General features: G+C 39.0%; 1 protein-coding gene and 1 long non-coding RNA gene across 3 annotated transcripts in view; one reads left to right on the top strand and one right to left on the bottom strand.

Moving 5' to 3' along the window:
• Positions 1-20,458, bottom strand: part of LOC145516339 (uncharacterized) — a 125,911-nt gene extending 105,453 nt beyond the window's left edge. The window contains exons 1-2 of the long non-coding RNA XR_014061309.1: positions 20,259-20,458; positions 18,444-18,531 (exon numbers count right to left, since the gene is read on the bottom strand). This is a non-coding gene — a long non-coding RNA (uncharacterized LOC145516339). The remainder of the gene's footprint in view (positions 1-18,443; positions 18,532-20,258) is intronic.
• HCRTR2 (hypocretin receptor 2) overlaps positions 1-27,296 on the top strand; it is a 128,610-nt gene that overhangs the window by 75,488 nt on the left and 25,826 nt on the right. For both annotated transcript variants that reach the window (XM_081517480.1, XM_081517481.1), the window contains exons 2-3: positions 12,301-12,479; positions 20,339-20,582. In XM_081517480.1, the coding sequence (XP_081373606.1) occupies positions 12,301-12,479; positions 20,339-20,582 (423 nt within the window). The remainder of the gene's footprint in view (positions 1-12,300; positions 12,480-20,338; positions 20,583-27,296) is intronic.

The following is a 27,296-nucleotide window of genomic DNA, read 5'->3' as shown; positions in this document are numbered from 1 at the left end:
TTGGCAGGAGGATTCGTTAAAGCTGAGCCACCTGGGATTCCTGTTAGCCATTTTATTCTTTCTTAAAAATTTCGTCTAGAAAAATCCCACTTGAAACAAGTGTATTTAGTTTTATGTTATAAAGAATATTACAATTCATGCAATGTTTCAAACTCATCGCTTAAGTGACAGGGTGAGCAGTTTCAAAGTCTTTCAGTGACACTTTGTGGCAAACGGTGGAACTACAGTATTGCTTAAGTTGTTTTCTGACATGTTTTATATGTGTAATATAACAAACAACAATAAAGAAATTGCCATGTTACACATCAGTATACATTCATATATACATTAAATAAAGAAAAATCCAGAAATTGCATAGTTATTCATTAAGACACTATCTAAATTACAATACACACAGTAGTTTGATTTCACAAAGAAATGATTTCAAGTATATCTTAAAAAATCATGTGTTGACTATCTTTAACACTGTTATTAATATATTGGAACTGAGGTGTATTTGAATAACTGTGTTTTCTTTCATTATTTTAGCTTTTCACGAATTTTTTAAAACTCATAAAATGAGCAACTTAGATTGTTCCCTAGAATTTTCATTCTGTGCTTAGGATTTTAGAGAAATGTTATTGATGGCTTCCCTGGTGGCTCAGCTGGTAAAGAATCCACCTGCAATGTGGGAATACCTGGGTTCGATCCTTTGGTTGGGAAGATCCCCAGGAGAGGGGAAAGGCTACCCACTCCCCACTCCAGTATTTGGCCTGGAGAATTCCATGGACTATTCCATGGGGTTGCAAACTGTCGGACACGACTTTCATTCACTCACTCACATTGTTGGGTCAAAAATTTTGTTTTCCATATTTTATAGCTACCTGTTTTCATGGAAAGTGATTTTTAAAATTGTGATAAAGCATTCATATTTTAAAATTTACCACTTGAACTATTCTCAAGTGTACAATTCATTGGCAGTAAGTACATTCACATTATCATTCAATCATAAACATTATGTATCTCCAGAACATTTTTCATCTTGTAAAACTAAAATTCTTTCTACTTAAACAATTACAACCACTCTCCCCTCCCTCAAGACCCTGGCAACTAGCATTCTTCTTTCTGTCTTAAGGATTTGACTAAGTACTTCATATAAGTAGAATTATATAATCATTGTCTTTTTGTGTCTGGCTTATTTCAGTTAACATAACACCTATATATTAATGTTGAAACATTAAATAAATATGAAAATGCTTAAAATAACTTGAAATCTTTAGTGCAGATCTTTCAAGATGCACAATAACATGCTAATTACATATCATACAGTCTCCTCTTTATATCATAATCAATTGCAAGTTGACATATATAGTTCAAGACCTACATGTATGTTTAATAAAAGATGCAGTCTCACCAACAGATTAACAGTGTATCACCGTAGTTTAAATTTGTCTAAGTGCAAGGACTGATTTGAGAGATAAATTAACTTTGTCCATATGTAGTCTGATGGTTATTAAAACAAAAAGCCAGTTCACCATAAATACAGATTAAAGTTGCAATGGGCCTTTTGTGTTAATACTTTCTTTTCCCTTTTGAAAGTCAGTATAAGTTTGGCCCATCCAATTACAGGCAACTGGCTTCTTAAAGGCTGTATCTCTATATTGCAGTTTAAATCCCCCTCTACATCACTGGCTACAGATGCTCTCATACAGCTGGAGTCATGTTCCATCTGTCAGTACTGCAGAGAAAAGATGCAAGCTATATATCATCAGATTCTTACAGAAGAAGAGATGATGGACCAGATGAGGGGTGAAAGAGAAAGGAATAAATGGACTTTCATCTTCGTGCACCTCTGCATCTCAAAAAATCTGTTTCAAAAAAAATCCATGTTGCTATGCTATGCTAAGTCGCTTCAGTCGTGTCCGACTCTGTGCAACCCCATAGACGGCAGCCCACCAGGCTCCGCCGTCCCAGGGATTCTCCAGGCAAGAGTACTGGAGTGGATTGCCATTTCCTTCTCCAGTGCATGAAAGGGAAAAGTGAAAGTGAAGTCACTCAGTCGTGTCCGACTCTTAGCGACCCCATGGACTGTAGCCTACCAGGCTCCTCCATCCATGGGATTTTCCAGGCAAGAGTACTGGAGTGGGGTGCCATTGCCTTCTCCGAAATCCATGTTAGAGGTATTAATAAATATTCACTCAATCTGCACCCCCCCCCCCTTATCCCCTCTTACCCCTATGTGTACAACCATCCCTCACCTCTTCCTGGTTAATGCAGGCTGACTTTTAAGTGCAGACTAATCACAAACTAACTTTAATGTTGGTGGATCATGATCATTCAGAGAACCAGTTTCAAAAATAGCACCAAATTCATGTCTCAGATCTACCAAGGCTCATCAGAAGGCTGTATATGGGGAATTGAGTGCCAGGAAAATAACTGACAGGCAGCCAAGTTCCCTGTCAAGTGTCAGACTTTACTTAAAAGAAATGAGGAAAATAAATGCTCCATTCAGCCACCGGGTTTTTTCCTCTCTTTTTAAAGAACCTCATGATTCTTTATAACACCAAGGCAGTAACACACTGTAAGTGTATGAACAAAGCAATGTTATGAATATTTAGTTATTGCAAAGAAAGTTCTAGGCAGTGTTTGCGTTGGGAGAAAAGCTTTGAAACCAAGAAGTGTAAGAGAAAGAAAAAGCCCAGCTCAAACTGAAAAGGAGTCTTTGTATCAATAAGAAAATAACAACAAAAAATGCAAAACCCAGAAGAGTCCATAATAATTTTAGAATGTGATTCATGTTCAGGAAAAGTACAAGTAATGTTTTTTTCTTAATTTAAACTGTTTTTTTTTTTTTCAAAAAAGTTTATTGTAGTATATTTGATTTACAATGCTGTGTTAGTTTCAGATGTACAACAAAATGAATCAGTTATATTTATACGTATGTGTATAGGTTTTTGCAGAATACTGAGTAGACTTCCCTGTGCTATGTTGTAAATCCTTGTTGTGTGTCTATTTTATGTACAGTAGTGAGTGTATGTTATCCAAATCTTCTAATTTATCCCTTCATTTACCACATTCCCCTTGGTACCCATAAGTTAGAATTGGAAATCTGTAAGTCTGTTTCTGTTTTTTAAAATAAGTTCACTTGTATCATTTTTATTAGATTCCACATAGAAGTGATATCGTATGGCATTTGTCTTTTTCTGACTTCACTTAGTATGATAATATGTAGATCAAAATAATTTATGTTATTGCAAATGACATTATTTCAGTTTTTATGATGTAATATAGTTTCAAAAGAGAAAGAAGTCATATTGAGCTAGACTAAGTAAGAGAAATTTCATGGAACCAACTCTATCATTTGATTCATTGGGTTTTGTTTCTCTCTCTCTTTTTTTTTAATTTTTGAGGGAGTAGTGTTTAGTTAAGTTTAATATGGGATTGAAACGGAGTTGGTCACTTCTAAATCGAGGAATAGCATTAGCAAACACTTTGATATTGAATATGCTTGATATTAAGGAAATATCTAACTAAACCTGCAGCTCTGAAATATGGACAGCACTGCAAGATATAAGGGAAATTTCCACAAGACCTGGGTGGTAGAACAGCTATCTGAGGATTTTTTGCTTAGTCCTGAAGGAAAGGAGAGACTCCTGTTGAAGTGAAAGAGATAATCTAATTGATGTGAATGGGACCAACAGATACGGTGGACAGGAGTAGAGAGAGCAGAGTGCAGGAAGGTCATTGCAATACTCTAGCTAATGGCTATCACAGTCTAACCAGGTAATTGTAGTAGGAATAGAAAGACAATTATAGAGGTAAGAGATATTTGGAGGATTTTAAACACAGGTTGCAGAGGAGAAAAAAGAAGAATGCTATACTTTAGAGAAGTGTTAAAGTCTGGGTGAGAGAATATAGGAAAAGATGATGAATTTAACTCTGTATAATTTTGATGTCTTATGAGGAGAAGGCTGTGTTTCCATTGTATCCTTAATATTTTGAATGAGGCAATGAATAAATTAACAAAATAATGGATATTTTTCAACCCAAATTGAGGAGATGTGCCCCCACAAAAGTGTTCAGTTCTGAATAGCTAACTCATTTAAAAAGAATTGCTGGTTATTTTCAGCATTTTCTCAGTAAAGAGACCAGGGTCATGAGAGGGATAATCTTGCTATTATATATGAAGGATCTGGCAATGTTTCACCCAGAGAAATTAAGTTTCAGGAAATAGGCATAGTCATAATCTTTAGTCAAGTTAAATTGGAAGTAGTCAAACAGGAGATGGCAAGAGTGAACATCGATAATTTAGGAATCAGTGAACTAAAATAGACTGGAATGGAACTAAATATAGACTCAGATGATCATTATATCTACTACTGTGGGCAAGAATCTCTTAGAAGAAATGGAGTAGCCCTCATAGTCAACAAAAGAGTCAGAAATGCAGTACTTGGGTGCAATCTCAAACATGACAGAATGATCTCTGTTAGTTTCCAAAGCAAACCATTAAATATCACAGTAATCTAAGTCTATGCTCCAACCAGTAATGCTGAAGAGGCTGAAGTTGAATGGTTCTATGAAGATCTACAAACCTTGTAGAATTAACACCCAAAAAAGATTTCCTGTTCATTATAGGGGACTGGAATGCAAAAGTAGGAAGTCAAGAAATACCTGGAGTAACAGGCAAATTTGGCCTTGGAGTACAGAATGAGCAGGGCAAAGGCTAACAGAGTTTTGTCAAGAGAACACACTGGTAATAGCAAACACCCTCTTCCAACAACACAAGAGAAGACTCTGCACGTGGACATCACCAGATGATCAACACCGAAATCAGATTGATTTTATTCTTTTCAGATAAAGATGGAGAAGCTCTATACAGTCAGCAAAAACAAGACTGTGAGCTGACTGTGGCTCAGATCATGAACTCCTTGTTGCCAAATTCAGACTTATATTGAAAGTAGGGAAAACCACTAGATCATTCAGGTATGACCTAAATCATATCCCTTATGATCATACAGTGAAAGTGACAAATAGATTCAAGGGATTAGATCTGATAGACAGAGTGCATAAAGAGCTATGGACGGAGGTTCATGGCATTGTACAGGAGTCAGTGATTAAGACCATACCCAAGAAAAAGAAATTTAAAAAGACAAAATGGTTGTCTGAGAAGGGCTTACAAACAGCTATGAAAAGAAGAGAAGAAAAAGGCAAAAGAGAAAAGGAAAGATATACCCATCTGAATGCAGAGTTCCAAAAAATAGCAAGGAGAAATAAGAAAGCCTTTTTCAGTGATCAAGGCAAAGAAATAGAGGAAAACAATAGAATGTGAAAGGCTAGAGATATCTTCAAGAAAATTAGAGATATCAAGGGAACATTTCATGCAAAGATGGGCACAGTAAAGGACAGAAATGGTATGGACCTAGCAGAAGCAAAAGATATTAAGAAGAGGTGGAAAGAATACACAGAAGAGCTATACAAAAATGATCTTCACGACCCAGATAATCACAATGGTGTGATCACTCACCTAGAGCCAGACATCCTGGAATGCAAAGTCAAGTGTGCCTTAGGAAGCATCACTACGAACAAAGCTAGCGGAGGTGATGGAATTCCAGTTGAGCTAATTCAAATCCTAAATATTGATGCTATGAAAGTGCTGCACTCAATATGCCAGCAAATTTGGAAAGCTCATCAGTGACCACAGGACTGGAAAAGGTCAGTTTTCTTTCCCTTCTCAGAGAAGGGCAAAGCCAAAGAATTTTCAAACTACCACACAATTGCACTCATCTCCCATGCTAGCAAAGTAATGCTCAAAATCCTCCAAGGCAGACTTCAACAGTTTGTGAACCATGAACTTCCAGATGTACAAGCTGGATTTAGACAAGGCAGAGGAACCACAGATCAAATTGCCAACATCCGTTGGATCATCAGAAAAGCAAGAGAGTTCCAGAAAATCATCTACTTCTGCTTTATTGACTATGCCAAAGCCTCTGGCTGTGTGGATCAAAGCAAACTGGAAAATTCTGAAAGAGATGGGAATACCAGACCACCTGACCTTCCTCCTGAGAAATCTGTATGCAGGTCAGGAAGCAGCAGTTAGAACTCGACATAGAACAATGGACTGATTCTAAATTCGGAAAGGAGTACGTCAAGTATGTATACGTCAGCTTCTTCAGCATTACTGTTCGGGGCATAGACTTGGATTACTGTGATAGTGAATGGTTTGCCTTGGCAACGAACAGAGATCATTCCGTCTTTTTTCAGATTGCATCCAATTACTGCATTTCAAACTCTTTTGTTGACTGTGATGGCTACTCCATTTCTTCTCTGATATTCTTGCCCACAGTAGTAGATATAATGGTCATCTGAGTTAAATTCACCCATTCCAGTCTATTTTAGTTCACTGATTGCTAAAATGTTGATGTTCACTCTTGCCATCTCCTGTTTGACCACTTTCAATTTTCCTTGATTCATGGACCTAACATTCTAGGTTCCTATGCAATATTGCTCTTACAGAATTGGACTTTATTTCCATCACCAGTCACATCCACACCTGGGAAGCTTCTATATGCCTCTTATCCTTCTCCATCAGAGGGCAGAGAGACTGGAAACAATAATCACAGAAAAGTAACCAATCTGATCACATGACCACAGCATTGTCTAACTCAATGGAACTATGAGCTATGCCATGTAGGGCCACCCAAAACGGATGGGTCACAGTGGAGAGTTTTGACAAAACGTGGTCCCCTGGAGAAGGGAAAGGCTAACCACTTCAGTATTCTTACTGGAGTACAGTGAGCCCCTAATCCAATAGGACTGGTGTCCTTGTAAGAAGATGGCCATGTGGATACAGAGAGGCAGGAGAAACGACCATGTGATGTTGGAGGAGAAAGAGACTGGATGCACAGAGCCGCACCCAGGGAAGGTCGTGTTAACAGCCAACCACCAAAAGCCATGAGAGCAGCAAGGAAGGAATTATCTACAAGTTTCAGAGGCAGCATGACCCTCCTGACCCTGATTTTTGACTTCTGACTCCAGAACTCTGTGAAAATATGTTTCTGTGGCTTTAAAACACCCAATCTGCAGTACTCTTAAAGCAGCTCTGGGCAATTAATACAGGTATGATGTAGAAAAAGGAGATAAGTTTAATCCTTGGGTTCCATAAACGAATAAAGAACCCATGAACAGAATTGAAGGGGAAACAGACATCAACTCAACATGAATAAGATCTTGCTGGTAGGTAAATTCACCACAAAATAGAAGCCAAGGACTTAAGCTAGTCATAAATTGTTGTTGCTTTTGCTGTTTAGTCCCTAAGTCATGTCCTTCTCTTGTGAAACTCCATGGACTATAAACTGCCAGGCTCCCCTGTCCATGAGATTTCCCAGGCAAGAATACTAGATTAGGTTTCCACTTTCTTCTCCAGGAGATCTTCCTGACCGAGGGATTGAACTCGGGTCTCCTGCATTGGCAGGATGATTCTTTTACTACTGTGCTACCAGGGAAGCCCTTAGTTACAAATTCCTCACTATTAAAAATGTGCAAGCAGAAATGAATCAGGAACACTGCAGAGCTGATTTATGCATCTGATTAAACTGATGATCTCTGGCTCTAGAATTCAATGGACATGCATTAAAATTTTGCCAAAGAGAGGTAGACAGCTGCCTTTCACCTTCTGCTTCACTGATAGGTGCTGATATACAATAGAATGGTATGCATGGTGTATAAGATTAAATCTAAAGTCAGCGTTTACTAACTATTCATCCTTAGGTACATTCCATAACCTCCCTTGCATCAGTTTTCCACATGTTAAACAGAGTTATTAATAGTAATCACTTTATAGTGTTATTATGGAGATTAAACTAGTTAATAATTTAAATTGTTTATAACAGGACACAGGAAATATAAGTGTTGATTGGTGATCTACTTGCTCTCATGTTGCTTAGACATCGTGCATTAACACTGGCCTCCCATCACTGCCATCCCTTACCCCCAAATTATGCAGAATTGGGAGTCAAACTAGAACTGATCGTATATTTTAAGTCTTATTTTCTTTTCTAGATCCCAAGTTGCACCATTTGGACCATTTATTGACCAAGTATCAGAAGTGTGATTTTTTTTTTTCAATTTTCTCATAACAAGCCATGATAATGTGTTAGTCAACTGATAAGATGGGTTTGTGTGTGTGTGTGTTTCAAGCATTTCTGAGAAGTAAATGATTCAGCAGCAGCATTTTCAGACAATAAAGACTACAGTTTATCCTAACAAAGCTCTTTTGAGTTTTCAGTACTTATGTGCTAGAGTTGGAAGAAGATGTGAAGTTTTCACAATTAAATCCTCAGAAATTCAGATATTTCATTAAATGAGCATCTGTTGGTGACTGGAGGGTAATTTCAGCTTCAGGAGCTAGTAAAAGAATTTTTCAGCATATGACGCTCATAATAACTGGTATGTAACTGTCAAAAAGAAATCCTCACTAAGTGACTCAAATTTAACAAAATACACTTTTGTTTCTTCACTACGGAAGGTTACTAATCACTGCATCACTTGGGTGCATAGATGACAGCTCTGACAGGTTAACGATACTCCAGGTAAATTCACAGTTACTTAGTTACATTACGTGAAGCAAATCCATCAACAGATGTGGGTAGCAATGCTTATACCTATATAATTCTGGGACCAGTGACTATGTAACTTTTGGATACATCAGAGGGAGGATAGAGAATCAAGGAACTAGATGCTCTTTCCATAACGAGCGGCTTAGTGACACAGCACACGTTTTAAAGAGGGGGATGCTCTGAGAAAATGAGGGAGGCTTGGCTGTGAGAGTATGTTTGATCTGAGGCAAAGTTTAGAGGCCAATGAGGGTAGTAAAAAGGAAAGCATTTCTAGAATTAAATGTGCTTTTTAAAAATAACTCTTTCATTGTTTTAAATAACTCTTTCATTCACAAAGAAGATAACCAACGTGGTGCAATGACCAGTGCTTCACTTGATGTATAAGCCCAGTTCTGATGCTGATTCTCTGCTTTATAAGTCATTTGTCCTCAACAAGTTCCACAAAATTCCGGTGTGTCAATGACACCATAATATACAACACATCCGTAATGAGGAATTCCCTTGGGATTGTCGCTGAGATTAAATAACCCAAGGGTATGAACTATCCACCTCAATATCTGGCAATAATAGGGACTGAATAATTGTAGACTTTTGTCATTAAGTGTCTTCACCTCTTATAAGCCCTAAAGGCAGAGCTTCGGAGCAGATGTGGGTCAATATGATGGATGAGGCAACACCACAGTTCACTGAAAAATAGCAAGCTCTTTATTCATCTCAATTCAGCAAATATCAATATTTCTTGAGTATCTACTACATGCTGTCCACTGAAGGGATAAAACGATGAATCACATATTATTCTTTAATTTCTGGAAAATGAAATTCAAAATCAAGTAAAATAAACACAGTCTTATGAGCCATTGAGAAATGTCTTGCAAGGTAAGGGAACTGATTTTAAGCATATATTGAGAATTCACAGAGATTGACTGATTCAGTGAAAATACAGTTCAGTTCAGCTCAGTCGCTCAGTCGTGTCCGACTCTGCGACCCCATGAATCGCAGCACGCCAGGCCTCCCTGTCCATCACTAACTCCCGGAGTTTACCCAAACCCACGTCCATCGAGTCAGTGATGCCATCCAACTATCTCATCCTCTGTTGTCCCCTTCTCCTCCTGCCCCTAATCCTACCCAGCATTAGGGTCTTTTCCAATGAGTCAACTCTTCGCATGAGGTGGCCAAAGGATTGGAGTTTCAGCTTCAACATCAGTCCTTCCAATGAACACCCGGGACTGATCTCCTTTAGGATGGACTGGTTGGATCTCCTTGCAGTCCAAGGGACTCTCAACAGTCTTCTCCAACACCAAAGTTCAAAAGCATCAATTCTTCGGTGCTCAGCTTTCTTTACCGTACAACTCTCACATCCATACATGACCACTGGAAAAACCATAGCCTTGACTAGATGGACCTTTGATGGCAAAGTAATGTCTCTGCTTTTAAATATGCTATCTAGGTTGGTCAAAACCTTCCTTCCAAGGAGTAAGCGTCTTTTAATTTCATGGCAGCAATCATCATCAGCAATGATTTTCGAGCCCCCAAAAATATAGTCTGACACTGATTCCACTGTTTCCCCATCTATTTGCCATGAAGTGATGGGACCGGATGCCATGATCTTAGTTTTCTGAATGTTGAGCTTTAAGCCAACTTTCAGAATTTTCACTTTCCTCTTTCACTTTCATCAAGAGGCTCTTTAGTTCTTCTTCACTTTCTGCCATAAGGGTGGTGTCATCTGCATATCTGAGGTTATTGATATTTCCCCCGGCAATCTTGATTCCAGCTTGTGCTTCTTCCAGCCCAGCATTTCTCATGATGTACTCTGCATATAAGTTAAATAAGCAGGGTGACAATATACAGCCTTGACGTACTCCTTTTCCTATTTGGAACCAGTCTGTTTTTTCATGTCCAGTTCTAACTGTTGATTCCTGACCTGCATACAGGTTTCTCAAGAGACAGGTCAGATGGTCTGGTATTCCCATCTCTTTCAGAATTTTCCACAGTTTATTGTGATCCACACAGTCAAAGGCTTTGACATAGTCAATAAAGCAGAAATAGATGTTTTTCTGGAACTCTCTTGCTTTTTCCATGATCCAGCGGATGTTGGCAATTTGATCTCTGGTTCCTCTGCCTTTTCTAAAACCAGCTGGAACATCTGGAAGTTCACAGTTCTCGTATTGCTGAAGCCTGGCTTGGAGAATTTTGAGCATCACTTTGCTAGCGTGTAAGATGAGTGCAATTGTGCAGTAGTTTGAGCATTCTTTGGCATTGCCTTTCTTTGGAACTGGAATGAAAACTGACATTTTCCAGTCCTATGGCCACTGCTGAGTTTTCCAGATTTGCTGGCATATCGAGTGCAGCATTTTCACAGCATCACCTTTGAGGATTTGAAGTAGCTCAACTGGAATTCCATCACCTCCACTAGCTTTGTTTGTAGTGAAAACACAGGGCAGCCTTAATTATCTCCCCTTGGCAATATTTATTTGTGGAATTGCAGGGGTACTAGCCAGCTTGACAGTATTCCCTCATCAGACCTATTTTTTTTGTTTAGTTACTGTCTTAGTCTGTCGATCCTGCTGTAACAGAGTACCATGAACTGAATGGATTATAAGTAACTGAAGTTTGTGTCTCAGTTCTGGATTCTGAGAAGTCCAAGGTCAAGCCTCTGGCAGCTTCAGTGTCTGGGCAGAGTCCATTTCCTGGTTCATAAAGGACAGGCATTTTTTTTGCTGTGTCCTCATGTGGTGGAAGAGGAAAGATCTCTCTGCAGCTCCCTTTATAAGGACCTAATGCCCTTCACAAAGCCGCCACCCTCATGACCAACTCATTTTCCAAAGGCTCACTTCTTAATACCATCACATTGGGGGTCAGGATCCTTTTTTTTTTTTTTAATTGAAGTATAGTTGGTTTACAGTGTTTTGTTAATTACTGTAGTACAGCAATGTGATTCAGTTATATTTACATAGACATATACATTCTTTTTTAGTATTACTTTCCATTATGGCTTATCAGAGGATATTGATTATAGTTCCCTATGCTATATAGTAAAAGTGGCTTCCCAGGTTCTCAGTGGTTAAAAAATCCACCTGCCAATGCAGGAGACACAGGAGACGTGGATTCGATCCTTTGATTGGGAAGATCTCCTGGAGTAAGAGATGGTAATCCACTCCAGTATTCTTGCCCAGAAATTTCCATGGACAGAGAAGCCTGGCAGGCTACAGTCCACAGGGTCACAAAGAGTTGGACACGACTGAGCAACTGAGCATGCGCGCACTCTGTACCGTCGGATCTTATTGCTTATCCATTCTATATATAAAGCATACATCTGCTAATCCCAACTTCCCAACCCATCACTCCCTCAGCCCCTTCCTCCTCCACAGCCACCAGTCTGTTCTCTGTGTCTGTGATTCTGTCTCTTCTTCAAAAACAGATCTATTTGTGTCATATCTTAGATTTCCACATATAATGGATATTGTGTATTATTTGTCTTTATCTGACTTACTTCACTTAATGCAATAATCTCTAGTTCCATCCATGTTGCTGCAGGTGACACGATATCATTCTTTTTCATGGCTGAGTAATATTCTTTTGTATATATTTACCCCATCTTCTTTTCAGGGGGTAGGATCTTAATATATGAATTTCTGTTTCATTGCACCTTCCACAACACGGACGTTCAGTCCATAACAGAGACCATTCCTTTTTCTTTTCGAATCAGTTTGTGTGGCCGTGTGGAAGAATCACCACATGAGGACGGTGACCAATTACTTCATTGTCAACCTTTCTCTGGCTGATGTGCTTGTGACCATCACCTGCCTTCCAGCCACGTTAGTTGTGGACATTACTGAGACCTGGTTCTTCGGACAGTCCCTCTGTAAAGTGATTCCTTATTTACAGGTAAATGTTTTGCACACTTTTGGGGGGTTCAAACTCAGAAACTCCCAAAAAGAATGCATAATCATTTTCATTTATAGCCATGGCCCATTAGCAAATACTTAGTGCATTAAGAGAGAAACTGGCAAACTTAAGGAAAGTAATACTAGAAACTTTTTGGGTAAACAAGGTAAGTTCTGGGTAAAAAAGTGTCAGAGTCCTATGCTGTGTAAACTTTTTGCTTCTTTGATCTCTAATTTTCTGATTATAAAATAAGGAACTTGAACAAATCAATGATTGAGGTTATACCAATCCAAATAACTGAGTATTGTTTTTATAAGTAGTCTCATTTACTGCTGAGAAATCAAGAGCTATACTGTCAAAGCAGTACAGGGAACATGTTTTAGTGCAGGTTTGAATTAAACTGCCACATTTGGAACCTCTATTCTGCCATTCACTGATTGTATACCATTGAGCCAAATACATAAGCTCTTTGAGATTCACTTATTTTAAAAGATTAAAAATTTTAATTATAAATATGTCTTGTGGTTGCTGTGCTCATTTACTTAGATAACTATATAAACCATTTGGCACAGATATTAGTCTCTGGAAGCCTATGGCCTTACAAAAACAGTATGTTCTCAATAAACATCTGTCATCATCATTATCACTAATGTTCTACTGTTCAGTTCTGAAATATGCTTTTCTATAACTAGTTGCTCTACAACAAATTAAGAACAAATACTTCCAGAGAATACTTCTCTGATTGATATTCTGATATCTCTGAAATCTTTAAAAATTTTCCCAAGCTGGTGTTCATAGCCACAGTTCTAAAAGACCTGGATTTCCTCTAGCAATTGGACAGTGAGTGAAATGGTGGCCACTCCCCACTAGATCCCATGACCACCTTCTGCCATTTAGTTCTTATTCCATCTGGCCTCCAAGATGATATCATAATATTTGGATAAAATGACAATATGCACCCAATGATGACAAACTGAGGCAAGAAGAACAACTGAGTCTAAACATGGACCTTACATTCTTCAGAAAAATTGACCAAAAATGAATCATAGACCCAAATGTAAAAGCAAAACTATAAAACTCTTAAAAGATAACTTAGAAGAAACCCAAATGGCCTTGAGTATTTTGATGACTTTTTAGATGTAACAACAAAAATGTGCTGCTTGAAATAAATCATTGATAAGCTGACTTCATTAACATTAAAAACTTCTGCTCTGCAAAATTCAGGGTAAACAGAATGAGAAGACAAGGCACAAACTGGGAGAAAATCTTTGCCAAAGATATGTATAATAAGTGACTGTTGTCTAAAATAAGGGCTTCCCAGGTGGCTCAGTGGTAAAGAATCTGCCTGCCAAGCAGGAGACATGGGTTTGATCCCTGGGTTGGGAAAAACCCCTGGAGAAGGAAATGATAACCCGCTACAGTATTCTTGCCTGGGAAATCCCCATGGACAGAGGACCCTGGTGGGCTACAGCCCATGGGGTTGCAAAAGAAGCAGACATGACTTAGGGACTAAACAACATCTAAAATATACAAAGAGTTGTTAAAACTAAGCAATCTGAAAGCGAACAACCTAACTAAAACACAGACCAAAGACATTAATGACACCTTACTAAAGAAGATATACAAATGGCAAAGAAACATATGAAAAAATGTCCTTCATCACATCTCATCAGCAAAATGCTAATTAAAATAGTGAAATATCACTACATACTTATTAGAACAGCCAAACTATGAACCTCTGACAACAACAAAAGCTGGCAGAGATTTGGAGCAACAGGAACTCTCATTCATTGCTGGTGAGGATAATGAAAAATGTTACAGCCATTTTGGAAGACTGGTTTTTTTTTTTAACAAAACAAAACAGTCCCAATATATGATCCAGCAATTGCACTCCTTGATTTGAAAATTTACATACACAGAAAAACTCTCATGCAAATGTCTATGGCAGCTTTATCCATGATGACCAAAACTTTGAGGTAACTAAGATGTCCTTCAGTAGATGAATAGATAAACTATTTGGAGTACAACCAGATAATAGAATATTATTCAGTGATTAAAAGAAATGAGTTGTCAAGACATGTTCAGTTCAGTTGCTCAGTCATGTCTGACTCTTTGCAACCCCATGGACTGCAGCACTCTAGGCTTCCCTGTCCATCACCAACTCCTGGCACTTGTTCAAACTCATGTCCACCAAGCTGGTGATGCCATCCAACCATCTCATCCTCTGTCGTCCCCTTCTCTTCCTGAGTTCAATCTTTCCCAGCATCAGGGTCTTTTCCAATGAGTCAGTTCTTCTCATCAGGTGGACAAAGTATTGGAGTTTCAGCTTTAGCATCAGTCCTTTCTTCCAATGAATATTCTGGACTGATTTCCTTAAGAATTGACTGGTTGGATCTCCTTGCAGTCCAAGGAACTCTCAAAAGTCTTCTCCAACACCATGGTTCAAAAACATCAATTCCTCGGCACTCAGCTTTCTTTATAGTCCAACTCTCACATCCATACATGACTACTGGAAAAACCATAGCTTTGACTAGATGGACCTTTGCCGGCAAAGTAATGTCTCTGCTTTTTAATATGCTGTATATGTTGGTCATAGCTTTTCTTCCAAGGAGCAAGTGTCTTTTAATTTCATGGCTTCAGTCACCATCTACAGTGATTTTGAAGCCCAAGAAAATAAAGTCTCTCACTGTTTCCATTGTTTCCCCATCTATTTGCCAAGAAGTGATGAGACTGGATGCCATGATCTTAGTTTTTAGAAGGCTGAGTTTTAAGCCAACTTTTTCATTCTCCTCTTTCACTTTCATCAAGAGGCTCATTAGTTCCACTTCACTTTCTGCCATAAGGATGGTATCATCTGCATATCTGAGGTTATTGATATTTCTCTTGGCAATATTGATTCCAGCCTGTGCTTCATCCTACAAGGCTTCCCAGGTGGTGCCAGTGGGTAAAGAATCTTCCTGCTAATGCAGTAGACACAAGAGATGGGAGTTTGAACCATGGATTGGGAAGATCCCCTGGAATAGGACATGGCAACCCGCTCCAGTATTCTTGCCTGGAAGATTCCAGGGACAGAGGAGCCTGGCTATGGAGTTGCAATGAGTCAGACACAACTGAGAAAGCACACACACACACAAATAATTAAAATGACCCTTTTATATCTTTAATCATTTTGTAGGTCAAAGATCATTAACTTTCATTGGGCTATTTGCTGAATAATTATCATGAGTTTCTTGAAAAAATATAAAATATTTCACTTTTCTTCTTACACTTATAGGAGCAGTGTGCTGTGCTGAGTCACTCAACTGTGTCTGACTCTTGGCAACCCCATGGACTGTAGCCTGCCAGGTTCCTCAGTCCTTGGGGATTCTCCAGGCAAGAATACTGGAGTGGGTTGCCGTGCCCTCCTTCAGGGGATCGTCCCAACCCACGGATCGAGCCCAGGTCTCCTGTTTTGCAGGCAGATTCTTTACCATCTGAGCCACCAGGGAAACCCTAAAATACAGGAATGGGAGGCTACCCCTCTTCCAGGGGAAATTCCCAGCCCAGGAATTGAACCAGGGTCTCCTGCATTGCAGGTGGATTCTTTACCAGATGAAAGGAATACTACTACCTGGGAGTATTACTACCAGGGAAGCCCTAAAGGAGCAGTGAATGGCTTTTTCAGAGTGACTTTTTAATATAACTGAAGAGTCTCTGCACAGGAAAAGAACAAAAGTCTATTGAGATTTGGGTGATGGGTGTTCAGTAGGCAGATGGTCTCCCTCTTTCTCTCAGTCACACTTTCCTACATTCCAGTCTATTAGTGTCTATCATCCAAACTTGCAATTTGGCAGAATTTCCATCTCTACTTGTCGTGGATCTCTGGTGCCATTTGTCACATCTATATGCTAGCATGAAACTGACTCCTCTAACAAACAAACTTCCCACATTGACCTGACCACAGGGCACTCATAGGACCAATGCAAGATAAAGCATCAACAGCAAAAGAAAGTCCACCTCATCTCACTTTGCTTCACTCACAGTGTTCACAGTTCACACGACATTCATTTCTGAAGTGATTTACTATCAGTTTGATTTGACCTACTGTCAAAATCTCAATGAAAAAGGCAACCAGAAGTGCACTCCTACAAGGGAAAAGCCACAACAGAACTCTCATTTATAATCACTTATGATCAGATGCAACTGTCTATCACCTTTGAGAAAACCATGTAAATTGGATTCTAATTGTAACAGTATATTATACAGCAGCAAATACAGTAGTCAAACAATGACTGTTAAAGCACTGATGCCTAAGGGTTCATTCAATGGATTATATACCATTAGATTATCCAAACCAGAATGTTCTCTCATGAGAAGATGCTGCACCCTGGCTCACCACTGGCACTGGACAGTCATCTCTCAAGCACACTGATTGGAACTGATTATTTCTAGCAGTTGAAGGAACTCCTAGAAATGACTTCAGAATTCGAATCACATCACTTCTATCCCATTCACCCATGTTGATTAGAATTTATGAAAAACAAGATACTAAGCCTTGTTGAGAACTTTTCATTTCTAATTGCTAGAGAGGATAAATATAGCCCTGGCTCAGTAGTATGAAAGGTCAACTGTGCAGAGTTAGATGACCACTGCTCTATCCCCAAGCTGGCAAGTGTTTGGAAGGGCTCTGGGTGCTTGACACATTCTCAGGGAGAAATGGAGGTTGAGCAAAGAGTGGACACTGGAGAAAGGTGTGAATGTCCCCTAAGGCAGTGCCAAGGAATTTCCAGGTGCCATCAACAAGGTGGAATCAAGATTGCCAGGAGAAATAGCAACAACCTCAGATATGCACATGATACAACTCCAGTGGCAGAAAGGAAGAGGAACTAAAGATCCTCTTGATGGGGGTGAAAGAGGAGAGTGAAAAAGCTGGTTTGAAACTCAACACCAAAAAAACAAAACAAAACACAATCATCACTTCATGGCAAATAGAAGAGGGAAAAGGGGAAGTAGTGGCAGCTTTTTTCTTGGGTTTCAAAATTCACTGCAGACGGTGACTGCAGTCATGAAATTAAAAGACGCTTGCTCCTTGGAAGAGAATCTATGACCAACCTAGACAGCATATTAAAAAGTAGAAATGTTACTTTGCCAACAAAGGTCCATCTAGTCAAAGCTATGGTTTTTTTCCAGTAGTTATGTATGAATGTGAAAGCTGGACAATGCAAAATGCTGAGCACCAAAAATTGATGCCTTCGAACTCTGATGCCAGAAAAGACTCTTGAAAGTCCCTTGGACTGCAAAGAAATCAAACTAGTCAATCCTAAAAGAAATCAACCATGAGTATTCATTGGAAGGACTGATGCTAAAGCTGAAGCTCCAATATTTTGACCACCTCATGCAAAGAGTCGACTCATTAGAAAAGACCCTGATGCTGGGAGAGATTGAAGGCAGGAGAAAGGGACAACAGGGGACGAGATTGTTGGATGGCATCACCAACTCAGTGGACATGAGTTTGAGCAAGCTCTAGGACATGCTGAAGGACAGGGAAGCCTGGCATTCTGAAGACCTTGGGGTTGCGAAGAGTCAGACACTACTGAGCAATTGAACAGCAACAAATCAACCAACATAAACCTACTCTGATAGAGTTCATCCCTTTCAAATTAAAGTTGAAATTAACCTCCAAGAACTTAGAACAGTTTGCATCTTTACTTGTAATTTCTATAACTAGTCTTCACTGTAAAGCAGTCTGTTCCAATTAAAAGCTAGAATTCTAAGCTTGAGAATAGAAGAAAATATGAATAGTATAATCACCATCACCACTGCCATCATCATAACAAGGAATAACAAACACCTATCATTTATATACCAGGCCCAGATTAGGCATATCACATGTTGACTGACTCTTCTTTCGACAAGTCCGTGGTGGCTACGATTATCATGCAAGTTTACTGATGAGAAAATTGAGGCATAGCTTAAGTAACTTACCCAAGATCTCACATTTAGCAAGTGCCATGTGGTGCATCCCAGAAAACATGGTAGCGGAATTTATTTCAACTGTGCTCTGTCATCTTTTCTAAAGAGAATCAAAAGAATCAGAGTTGGCAAGCATCTTATTGTCAATTTTACTCATTTAATAGAAAAAAATACACACATTTGCCAACAGTTGTTAAGTAGGTGACCCACATTGTGCAGCTAGCTGGGAGGAGATGAGAATGGCTATGTGGTCCTGATGCTTAGCCCAGAACCTCTCCCCCTGTGCTAGACCAGCATGTACATCCCTCTCCTCATCTGTACCCATAGTCATTGCATCAACAAGCAAGGTCCTGATGTAAGAAGCAGAGATACATTCCCATTCACATATTATAGGATCAATACAACTAGGACAGAGAAATAGAGAAAGATGACTCTGCCACGTAATAAACACATCAAGCACTGTGCCAGGTACTGTTTTGCACAGTCCCTCGTGCCATTGGTCTTTGTTCCACAGAGAAGATAAACAGTAAATTAATGAATTCAGCATGCTATAAGTGTTGAGAAGAAAGTAAATAGAAATCTGTAAAAAAAAAAAAAAAAACTAACAGGAGAATGAGGCTTGTGTTTAAAGAGAGGGTTTTGAGTGAATTGATTTTTTAACCAATGATCTGTCCATTCAGTATAGAATGCACTGAATATAATTAAATAAACTGGGGGCTTCCCAGGTTTTGTTAGTGGTAAAGAACCCGCCTGCCAATGCAGTAGAATTAACAGATTCAGGTTTGATCCCTGGGTTAGGAAGATCCCCTGGAGAAGGGCCTGGCAACCCACTCCAGTATTCTTGCCTAGAGAATCCCATGGACAGAGGAGCCTGGCGGGCTACCGTCTATAGTGTTGCAGAGAGTAGGACACGACTGAAGTGACCTGACGTGGCACGGCAATTACATAAGCTGATCATGGGGCATAGGCATACATGGCATGTCTCTTTACTATTTTCTTAAAGTTCCAAGTTAAATGTGTGTGATGCCATTAACTATATAGAAATCTGAATTAGGTGAACCTATTTGAATTTTAGAGGTAGTTTGCTTATTCCAGCAATGAGCAAACTATGGCAAGGAGATCCATATCGAATATTACTTTTTATCACAACTCATACATTTGCATATTGAAAATGAACTGATGTACAAATAACCTTGGTTATTTAAAAATAAGAAATGAGATACCAATAATTCAAAAGTGCTAATTAAATGCAATTGCAATCAAATTCTTGTATGTTAATTTAAAAGAAAGCCATGTCATCGTATTATTGTGTATAAGCAAAAGAAAAATTTCCAGTTCAGACTATGAACATATATGTTTTTACCTTATTTTCCCTTTGAAGATAAGATTTCCCTCATCAATGGAAAACTACCAAAACAAAATCATGCTTATCTTTATTCAAAGAATGTCATATAAATCAAAACACCTGGCATAAAAAAAGAGGCAGCTTCCCAAGTGGTGCTAGTGATAAAGAGCCCACCTGCCAATGGCGAAGAAATAAGACTTGAGTTCAAATACAGGATCCCCTGGAAGTATTCTCACCTGGAGAATTCCATGAACAGAGGAGCCTAGAGGGCTACCGTCCATGGGGTTGTAAAGAGCCGAACTCGATCGAAGCAACTTAGCACTCAATCATAGAACACTTTTATATTTAATGGGAAATAGGTAATTATTTTTCCTGATACATTTCTAATATTTTTTGTGGCAGATTTTTTTTCTTTTTTTAATAGAAAGCACTTGAATGACATGTCTTTTGACAACTTTGAATCTGGTTATCTGTGTACCTACCCTTCTGAAACAGTACAAATATTGAGAGTCAGCCATGTAACAGCTGGTGCTTCCCTGTACTACCTTCCTTCTTTCTTTAGACCGTGTCGGTATCTGTGTCTGTCCTCACGCTGAGCTGCATTGCCTTGGACCGGTGGTATGCTATCTGTCACCCTCTGATGTTTAAGAGCACAGCCAAGCGGGCCCGGAACAGCATCATCATCATCTGGATTGTGTCCTGCATCATAATGATCCCTCAGGCCATTGTCATGGAGTGCAGCACCATGCTTCCTGGCTTAGCCAATAAAACCACTCTCTTTACCGTCTGTGATGAGCGCTGGGGTGGTAAGTCCAGTGTGGTCCTTACATTGATATGACAGCTGTGAATTGGAAATCTGATTTGCATAACACTTGTAAAGATGGCCTTGTTTATTTTATTGACATTCATTAGTATCATTTTGCAAAAACACGAAAAAGCAAGTTGAAATCCAAAACTATTTCACAGAATCCCTCCACCCATTTTGAACCTTTAGATGCACGACTATCTAGCTGTTGCATTGTTCAGCTGGGGACTGTGAACTTTTCTTAGGTTTTCTAAAACATTGAAAGGGCTCATTTATAATAACTGGAATACGTATTTTGAAATTATCAGCATTTTATAACATGGCAGAACATTATATTTCCTCAGATGTCAGGTTCCTAATAGGCTTCAAATACAACTGAATTTTTCATGTTAAAGTCATGTTCAGCCTGGAAACACGACTGTCTTGTCTATTGACCTATGTTGATCTTTGAGTCAAACCAGCTAAATATGCTTTCTCTATTCATAATGCAGTAAATTGATAAATTTTACCACTGGCATAATTGTTTTCTGATTTCAGAGTTATACTAATCATGAAATTATGATCCTTCTTGGTTTCCCATCTGACATGGTCAGTAGTTAAATTTAAACAATCAGAAGATGGAGGTGTTATGCTCCTTTGGTTCAGAACTCTCAGCAACAGTCTGAATTCTGCAACAGGGGAACCACTTTTATCAGTGCCTGATGATGGCACGAATCTGGACATAGCAAAGAATGCAAGAAAATAAAATAATGCTGCATTTCCCAGCACTGTTTACAAAATTATCACATGAAATTTAAAGAAAACAATGTATTCTCCTCTGGTTAAGTATATTACAATGGTTCATATTTAGACACTGTAAACATTAGGAAAGCATTTGTCTATTGGAAAGATGTATCAATAGAGACAGTGTACCCCAAGGACGGCTGGCTCATGGACTTCTGATTTTCAAGTATTTGAATCTCTGAATTCATGTTAATTCCTAACTTGGTACTTTATTGGAACCTTGAAAAGAGAAAAATCAGGGATTGAAAAATTAGGCATATATTTTCACTGCAGCAAAATAAAACTCAAAAAATATTGCAATTACTCCATATATTATCCAAAGTCCTATAATAAGCAAAATTTCAAAATCTGCTTTGTATTTTACTCCAGATATTAAATGCCCCTTTATAAAACTTAGTTTGTCCCCTCCTTTCTAATATTGCAATTCTTTTGCTATATTTCTTTCTGGATCTTCTTCGGTTTTTCATGAGTTTCCTCATTAACAATGCAGACAAAAACAAAATGAGTGAAAAGTTCCAAAATGATAGAAATATTTCTTAAGTGCTTTTGGTCCCATTTATTTGATGTTCAAACAATATCTTGAGTACTTAGGATATGCCAGAAATTGTGCCAACCTGAAGAGAAATAGACTCTGCCTAAGGGAACACGTTGTATATACTCAGGCTGAAAGGCAAATAAATAAAGTTTTATAGTGTGATTAGTATTTTAATATACTTAGATATAAAGTGCTAGGAGCACAAATTAGAGGACAGACTCAGTCCTGGCCATTTGAACAAAGTTTACAAGCAGTTGCTAGCACTTCAGCAAAGCATTAAAGATGAACAGGGAGGAAACTCAGGGGGCAGTTCATTTACTCAGGGTTTGAGCTCTGGTCACTTAGAATGAACTTGTTCTGCCTTTTGATTTGGCTATGTTTTAATGTTTAAATGGGGCTTCCTTGGTGGCTCAGACAGTAAAGAATCTGCCTGCAATGCAGGAGACCCAGATTCAATCCCTAGGTTGGAAAGATCCCCTAGAGAAGGGAATGGATACCCACTCCATTCTTGCCTGGAGAATCCCATGAACAGAGGACCCTGGCAAGAGTCAGAAGTGGATGAGCGATTAACACTTTCACTTTCTTTACAGTGTTTAAATATCTCAATTATTTTTCGGTTTAAGAAAGACTAAAAATGTAGAGATTCACTAGCATGAGTGTGGTTCTCTCTCAGTGCACAATTTAATAATTTGGTTGATTGCTGCTGCTGCTGCTGCTAAGTCACTTCAGTCGTGTCCGACTCTGTGCGACCCTATAGACGGCAGCCCACCAGGTTCCACCGTCCCTAGGATTCTCCAGGCAAGAACACTGGAGTGGGTTGCCATTTCCTTCTCCAGTGCATGAAAGGGAAAAGTTAAAGTGAAGTCGCTCAGTCGTGTCCGACTCTTAGCGATCCCATGGACTATAGCCTACCAGGCTCCTCCGTCCATGGGATTTTCCAGGCAAGAGTACTGGAGTGGGGTGCCATTGCCTTCTCCGATTAAATGACTATAATCTACCCCTTTAAAAAATGAGCAAAGATTTTCCAGACAGGGAAGAGGGGAAAGGGAAAAACTACCGAGGGTGTCCTAGGAAGTAGGAAAACCCACACAATGGGCACCATCCCTTGAAAAAGAAAGTAAGAGAGTTCAAACTTATAGTTTCTGGATTGCAGGGGTAGACAGTCTAAAGAATTGTGTTTGGGGAAAGGTGGGCTGGGGACCAACTGTGACATGTCTCTTAGGTAATTCCTATACAACGAGTTCTATTTGGAAAAGAGTCTAAAGATCTCTTGATTCAAGTAATTTAGTTAATCATGATGAAATTGAACCATAAATTAAATTATTTCTTCAATATTATGAACCAAACAAGCACATTTAAATCAGAGTGTTGCTGAACCCAGGTTTGGTTGCTTGCCACACAAAAAGTCAGTAATTGAGAGTCACATTTCCAGACAAAGGAAATGTGATTTAATCAGAAAAGCTGACAATCTGGGGAGACGGTGAACTTATGTCCCAAGACCAGCTGAAGGCTCCTCTCAGCCATGACAATTTTTAAAGGGAAAAAGAAGTGAAGGATCTTAGTGAATCACTGAGGCAAGAGGTTGGGTTCTGCATTTGTCTCCATTGTGTGCAGACTGGCTGACTCTCTCTTCATATTGTCTGGATGGTCTGCCTGCAGGATTGCTAAGGGAGCTACTGAGAGGAGGTAACTAGTCATTCTTTCACTACTTAATTCTTCATTCTTACTTCTTTAAATCTAGGAAAAGAACCAGCAGGGTTGGCAAGGCATAGTGCACATTCAGGAAAACATTAAGTTAGGAGCTAGGTTAAATTACCTAATGATCTCATTCCTATAATTAGATTATATTAAGGCATGTGTGTGTATGTGTGTGTGTGTGTGTGTGTGTGTGTGTGTGTGTGTGTGTGTATTAGTTGTGTCTGAGTCTTTACGACCCCATGGACTGTAACTCGCCAAGTTCCTATATCCATGGGATTTCCCAGACAAGAATACTGGAGTGGGTAGCCATTTCCTTCTCCAGAGGCTCTTCCTGACTCAGGGATCAAACCTGGATCTCCTGCATTGCCGGTGGATTCTTTACCATCTGAGTTACCAGGGAAATCCACTTTAAGGTTAGAGGGGGACAGAAATGGGCAAAAGAGAAATGGGCAAAAGAGCTGCTTTCAACTTACACATTGATCATCTGTAAGTTCATAGAGGCAGTAATTAGATTAAAATTCCCATCTATTATTCAACATGTGTCAGTAGTATATTCTCTATTTTGGTAATTAGCTTCATTTATAAGTTTGGTGAACTGATTTTATAAACTTGTCCTTTTTTTAGTGTTGCCTCGAATGATTAAGTTGCATTAACCCCAATGAGCAAAAGGATTGTAGAATTGGGGATCCAGTTAGTCATTATGATTAAGTAAATAGCTGCATCATTTTCCAATTACCTTTAAGCAACAGATATAAATCTCTAAAACTCATCTTAACCTTGCACATTTTATTAACTATAGGTAATATTTATTACCTCTATTTATAGAAGGAGTATTTTTTAAAAATAAGAAATTATTGTCAAATATCTAAAAACGTACATTCAGTTTTCAGAAGTCATTTAGAAAAGCTATTTGAAAGTGATTTTATACTGGTGTTTAATTATTCTAAATGTTTTTAAAGACAAAGTAATACTGTATTGAGTTGATCATCCACAAAAATCAAGCAATAGAAGATATTATATTAGATTTTCATACATTAAATGAAATCAATATAACTTTATGTTTTCAAGAAGTGTATGAAAAATGAAAAGTAGGTTCTTATCATTCTGCTCATTAGACATTTAGTTTATTACAATGATTTTTGCATAGCATAAGTTTTGTTAATATAAGCTATGTATGCCTACATTTCTTTTCTGTTTTTAATTAATTAATTAATTTATTTTTGGCTTCACCGAGTCTGTTGACACCAGGGCTTAGTCTAGTTGCGGTGAGCGGGGGCTACTCTCGAGCTACAATGCAAGGACTTCTCATTGCAGCAGCTTCTCTTGTTGCAGAGCATGGGCTTCTAGGGTCCACGGGCTTCAGTAGATGTGGTTCATGGGCTTTAGATTTAGAGCACAGCTTAGTAGCTGTGGTTCATGGGCTTCGTTGCCAGCAGCATGTGGAATCCTCCTGGACAAGATTTGAACTTGTGTCCTCTGCGTTGGCAGGCAAACTCTCAAGCACGAGACCACCAAAGAAGTCCCTGTAAGTCTATGTTTAACTTAAAATTTTTAAGCTTAGACAAAAATGTGTGATAGTCAGAAGCTAAAGTCACCAAAAGGGTTCAAACCTGGGTTCAATCTTTGGGTCAGAAGATTCCCTGGAGAAGGGAAAGGATAACAACTCCAGTATTCTTATCTGGGAAATCCCATTGACATAGGAGACTGGTGGGCTACAAGTCCATGGGGTCATAAAGCTAAAGGTCAGATTTCATTCCAGTCCCGAAGAAAGGCAACGCCAAAGAATGTTCAAACTACCACATAATTGCACTCATTTCACACACTAGCCAAGTAATGCTCAAAATTCTTCAAGCTAGGCTTAAACAGTATGTGAACTGAGAACTTTCAGATATTCAAGCTGGATTTAGAAAAGGCAGAGAAACCAGAGATCAAATTGCCAACATCCACTGGATCATAGAAAAGGCAAGAGAATTCCAGAAAACCATCTACTTCTGCTTCAGTGACTATCCTAAAAGCCTTTGATTGTGTGAATCACCACAAACTGTGGAAATTTTTTAAAGAGATGGGAATACCAGACCACCTTTCCTGCCTCCTGAGAAACCTATATGCAGGTAAAGAAATAACAGTTAGAACCGGACATGGAAAAATGAACTGCTTCCAAACTGGGAAAGGAGTACATCAAGGCTGTATATTGTCACCCTGCTTACTCAACTTACATGCAGAGTATATCAAGAAAAACACTGGCCTAGATGAAGCACAAGCTGGAATCAAGATTGCCGAGAGAAATATCAATAATCTCAGATCGGTAGATGACACCAGCCTATGGCAGAAAGTGAGGAGGAACTAAAGCCTATTTAGGAAAGTGAAAGAGGAGAGTGAAAAAGCTGGCTTAAAACTCAACATTCAAAAAATGAAGATCATGGCATCCGGTCCCATCACTTCATGGCAAATAGATGGGAAAACAATGGAAACAGTGATAGACTTTCTTTTCTTGGGCTCCAAAATCACTGCAGATGGTGACTGAAGCCATGAAATCAAAATATGCTCCTTGGTAAAAAAGGTATGGCAAACCAAGGCAGCATGTTAAAAAAGCAGAGATATTACTTTGCCAACAAAGGTCCATCTAGTCAAAGCTATGGTTTTTCCAGTAGTCATGTATGGATGTGAGATTTGGACCATAAAGAAAGCCGAGAGCTGAAGAATTGATACTTTCAAATTGTGGTGGTGGGGAAGACCCTTGAGAGTCCCTTGGACTGCAAGGAGATCAAACCAGTCAATCCTAAAGGAAATCAGTCTTGAATATTCATTGGAAGGACTGATGCTGCAGCTGAAGCTCTGATACTTTGTCCACCTGATGCGAAGAACTGACTCATTAGAAAAGACCCTGATGCTGGTAAAGATTGAAGGCAGGAGGAGAAGGGGATGACAGAGGATGAGATGGTTGGATGGCATCACCAACTCAATGGTCACGAGTTTGAGCAAGCTTCAGGAGATGGTGAAAGACAGGGAAGCCTGGCATGCTGCAGTCCATGGTGTCTGGAGTTGGACATGACTTAGTAACTGAAAAACAACAACAAAGTCACTGTAGGACGTATATTTTACAGAGTTAGCTCCCTAAAGTTCAAACATCTTGAAAATCCAAATACCATTTAGCCTGATTAAAAAAAATATTTATTGTGAAGTATCTTTTATTTGTGTTTAACTCATAAACTGTAATCCTTATCTTTCAGTATCAGTTCAGTCACTCAATCATGTCCAACTCTTTGCAAAACCATGGAATGTAGCACATCGGGCTTCCCTGTCCATCACCAACTCCCAGAGTTTTCTCAAACTAATGTCCATTGAGTCGGTGATGCCATGCAACCATCTAATTCTCTGTCTCTCCTTCTCCTCCTAACTTCAATCTTTCCCAGCATCAGGGTCTTTTCCAATGAGTCAGTTCTTCACATCAAGTGGCCAAAGTATTGGAGTTTCAGCTTCAGCATCAGTCCTTCCAATGAACACCCAGGACTGATCTCCTTTAGGATGGACTGGATGGATCTCATTTCTCTCCAAGGGACTCCCAAGAGTCTTCTCCAACATCACAGTTCAAAAGCATCAATTCATCAACACTCAGCTTTCTTTATAGTCCAACTCTCACCTTCCTACATGACTACTGGAGAAACCATAGCCTTGACTAGATGGACCTTTGTTGGCAAA

The sequence above is a fragment of the Giraffa tippelskirchi genome, chromosome 8 (genome assembly GCF_054371585.1).
Source record: "Giraffa tippelskirchi isolate mGirTip1 chromosome 8, T2T-mGirTip1v1.2.pri, whole genome shotgun sequence".
NCBI classification, from domain to species: Eukaryota; Metazoa; Chordata; class Mammalia; order Artiodactyla; family Giraffidae; genus Giraffa; species Giraffa tippelskirchi.
This window is presented reverse-complemented; position numbering and strand designations above follow the sequence as displayed.